General features: G+C 48.1%; 1 protein-coding gene across 1 annotated transcript; it reads left to right on the top strand.

Moving 5' to 3' along the window:
• The first annotated feature begins 2,773 nt into the window (after positions 1-2,773).
• On the top strand, positions 2,774-3,993 carry RPS20 (ribosomal protein S20). Its single transcript, XM_084783909.1, has 4 exons — positions 2,774-2,930; positions 3,141-3,240; positions 3,447-3,520; positions 3,770-3,993. Exons 1-4 carry the CDS (start codon positions 2,928-2,930, stop codon positions 3,950-3,952), a joined length of 360 nt encoding a protein of 119 aa, XP_084640035.1. The 5' UTR covers positions 2,774-2,927; the 3' UTR covers positions 3,953-3,993.
• The last annotated feature ends 218 nt before the right edge of the window (positions 3,994-4,211 follow it).

Here is a 4,211-nt window from a genome sequence, read left to right as displayed (position 1 = left end):
CTCCCAGACCTTGCTGTCCCACCCTGCCCTAGGAAGCACTCTTCCCCTCTTAGCCTTTATGAGTTGGACCTTTAGATGCCACATATCAATGAGAACACAACACTCTTCATCGTCCGGACTCTACTCAATACAATGCCAACAGCTCTGTTGTTATACACCAGACTTCTTCGTTTGTTTTTTTTTTTTTAAGGGCAGGTGGTATTCCATTGTGTCTGCGTGTCTTTTTCTGTATTCACTCAGATGTTGATAGGTAATCCAGTTGTTTCCATATCTTGAACATTGTAAATAATAGTGCAATGAACTTGAGGAGGTATGCCTATGAGCTACTGACTTTAAAAATACTTATTTTTCATGATGAACATGTGTCTGTTAGTGTATGCCATTTGTGGGCAAGTATCCACAGAGACCAGAAGAGCGATCCCTTGGAGGTAGAGTTACTGCTAATTAAGAGCCTTTCAAACTTGAGTCCTCTGGAGGGGCAGCAAGTGCTCTTAACTGTGGGGCCACCTCCCCAGGCCTGAGATACGGATTTGATAGATAACCAAAAGTGGGATTGTTCTAGGCTATGGGATGGCTTTAGTCACTTACTTAGTGAGGTGAGGGGGCTGAACCAACGCTCATGTATGCTGTGCAAGTGCCCTGTGGCCACAGTGCACCCTCAGTCATAATTAGAATCTCTAAAGAGAACTCCCCTTACTTTCCTTTCTTAAAGCTGTTTTTAAAAGATTTATCTATTCTGTGTGTTTGGGTGTTTTGCCTGCACATATGTGCGTGTACCACATGTGTGCCTGGTGTCCAAGGAGGTCAGAGATACAGTCCCGCTGACTCTGTGTCCCACGCCCTGCTCTAAGCTATAGCTATTCTCTATCGTTCAAAAAGCTCACCATTTCCTTAAGTATTTAAGAAGAAAGGAACGTCTAAGATTTGTTTTTTAAAATAATTCTAGCTGGGAGTGGTGGCTTTCACCTATAATCCTGTAGCACTGGGGTCTGGGGTGGAGACCAGGGTAGGAGGATTTTTAAGTTTGAAGCCAGCCTGGGCTGCTAAAATAATTATAATTGTGCTTTTCAAGCACTCTGTTGAGTCTCTGGACAGCCTTGGAAAGATGTTGTACAGGCCTCTGAAGATGTAGTTATTCTTGATACTAATACAGAGCGCATGTCAGGAAGCTGGACTGTTACTGAGCTTGTCTATCTGTTGCAGATAAGCCTAGAGATACGTTGAACAGATTTAAAGTTTCCTTGAGGCCGTAGTTGCTAAAATAAAAATGCAGGTTTTAGCTAAGGAGGTGGCCAGTGCCTTTAATCCCACCCAGCACTCCAGAGGCCGACCAGCCCAGACTACTTAGTAAGGCCTTGTCTCAAAAAAGCAAAACAAAAGCCATTATATTTTTAAAAATATAATCCAGTGACTGCTTAAAAGTCTGAATTCTTTTTTTTCCTTCCTTCCTTCCCTTTCTTTCTTTCTTTCTTCCTTTCTTTCTTTCTTTCTTTCTTGAAACAGGATTTCTTTACGTAGCCCCAGCTGTCCCGGAACTCACTATGTAGACCAAGCTAGCCTCAGATCTGGAGATTTACCTGCCTCTACCTTCAAAGTGCTGGGATTACAAGCATGTGCCACCATCGCTTGGCTTGTTTTGCTTTTTTTGTAGACTAGGCTGGCCTCGAACTCACAGAGATCTGCCTGCCTCTGCTTCCCGAGTGCTGGGATTAAGGGCGTGCGCCACCACACCCAGTTTGTTTGTTTGTTTGTTTGTTTTAAATAACGTTATTTCTTTCAGTCTTGTCCTACACTAGCCTGCTTGCATTCTATTGGAGCACACCCTTTTCCTGAGCCAGAGGAAGCTTGGAGGACAAGATTAACCTGTGTCCTCCCTCTCCTGCTTCTCAGGGCATCTGAGCTTCATTCAATGGCTTTCCTTCTTCAACACAGATTTTATTATGAACAGATGCTCGGTTCTAAGGACTCATGTGGAGATGAGAGCGTGTTAAGCGTGGGTGGATGGGTTCCAGGCCCAGCTGCAGGTACAGCGTCCTGTGACCCGACAGACCCTGGCCTAACTTAGCTGAAAGAGTAGAAGCTAAACTCGGGTCTTTCCCAGCAGATATAGACGTTTCCACTACTCTGGGAAGCCAAAAATAACCCAAAGCAAAACAAAACAAAACAAAACAAAACAAAACAAAACAAAAGCCAAAATATCACAAAAGGGCACTTCAGCCTTGAAAAACAGTTTCTGAGTAATTTTTTTAGTTATTAGTGGCGGTGAGGGCACAGCTCTTGTTTGGAAGCCAGAGGACAACTTTCCGGATTCCATTCTCTCCTTCCACAGGACCATGCTCAAGGTTTGTTTGAGCGCTTTTTCTGCTCAGCACTGGATTCTATCTCCAGCACCAAGTAAATAAATGCAAACACCTGGCTTGTCAGCATCGTTCTTCCCGAAGGCCCGTGCCGGTTAAACTCAAAAAAAGTTGTCCACTTGTCAGACAACAGCAAGCTGATTGGGAAAGCGTGGGAAGCATATTTCTCGTTGTAAAGATCACAGGGGTCTGCACTTTGCAAGGGACCAAGCACAGAGCACCTGACCTGAGTTTCCTCCTTTCCAGCCTCTTCATTCCTCCGGGTCAGGGCAGTGACTCCTCCGAGCCGAGAGGGGGCGCGCGCGCGCGCTCACCTTTCCCGCCAACGCCGCGGCGGCTCAGCAGCCGAGCCTCCCACGGGCCGGCTCTTCGTTGGCCCGCGGTTCCTGTTCCGGGCCACGAAAGTCCCGGATGCGAGCGTGCCTATATAGGCGCCTGCCGCGCCTCCCGCCCTCCTTTCTGAGACGCGGTGGTGCGTGCAGCGGAGCCCTGTTCACTCTGCTCCGGTCCTGACTCACCGCTGTTCGCTCCCGCTGAGGAACAAGTCGGTCAGGAAGCCGCGCCGCAGCCATGGTGAGGTGGGGGACGGCGCCACGCGGCCCGGGGCGATGGCGGGGGCTCCCGTTCCCGGGCGCCGCGAGCGAGCGCGGACCCCGGGAGAGGGCTGCCGCCGCGGCGAGGGCCCGGGAGAGAGGGTCCCGGTGGCGATTTGTGTTGAAGGGGGCCGCGACTTACAGGTTCGCTGTTTGTTTTGTTTTGTTTTTTCCGCCTGTGTGATAACAGGCTTTTAAAGATACCGGAAAGACGCCCGTGGAACCCGAGGTGGCCATTCACCGAATTCGAATCACGCTCACCAGCCGCAACGTAAAGTCGCTGGAGAAAGGTCAGTGCTGTGTTTACGGGCGTTTGTGTTGTGTGTGTGTTTTTTGGTACCTTTGGCTGTGGCACGGTCGGCGATGAGGAGATTCCTACTGTGTTGAAAGTGCGGTGATAACTCTTATACGCTATTCTGAGCCGATGGGCTAACTTGGCGTGCGGGGACTCAGGTCCTTTTGAGTTAACTGAAAAGACTTGTCTCTTTGCCTGCAGTGTGTGCCGACTTGATCAGAGGCGCAAAGGAAAAGAATCTGAAAGTGAAAGGACCGGTGCGCATGCCTACCAAGGTAAGTGACAGAGGCTTGTAGGTGGCATAAACAGGTGTCGTTGGTGTATCCCGGTTTGGTTGCCATGGGGATGCTTAGCTTAAAACTACAAAGGGAAGTTAAATTGCTAGCATGGTTTATTCTGTATTAGGTGTCAGATACATGATGCTGGTGACTGAACCAGACTGGAAGGGGCTACTGTCTGTGAGCAGGGGAATGGGTCTGAAGGAGCGTATACAGTTTCTTTTTTTTGTTGTTGTTTCGTTGCAGACACTGAGAATCACTACCAGAAAGACTCCTTGTGGTGAAGGTTCCAAGACTTGGGATCGTTTCCAGATGAGAATCCACAAGCGACTCATTGACTTACACAGTCCTTCTGAGATTGTTAAGCAGATTACTTCCATCAGTATTGAGCCAGGAGTGGAAGTTGAAGTCACCATTGCAGACGCCTAAGTCAACTATTTTAATAAATTGGCTTAACCGGTTGTAAAGTTTCACTGGTATTTTTTGTTAGGATAATTACTAAAATCTCACTATGCGCCTATGAGTGTAAACGTATGCATGTGCACCATAGGTGTGTCTGGTGCCAGCAGAGGTTGGTTAGAGGGTGTCACACTTCCCTGGAACTTTAGTTACAGGACGGTGCTGGGGTGGGTTCTGAGCAAGCAGCAGCCTTAAAACTGTTTAGAAAAATTGGTCGAGTGAAAAAGGA

The sequence above is a fragment of the Acomys minous genome (assembly GCF_964271855.1).
Source record: "Acomys minous genome assembly, chromosome: 1".
NCBI lineage: Eukaryota > Metazoa > Chordata > Mammalia > Rodentia > Muridae > Acomys > Acomys minous.
Note: the sequence above shows the minus strand (reverse complement) of the source record. Positions and strands in the feature narration are given on the sequence as shown.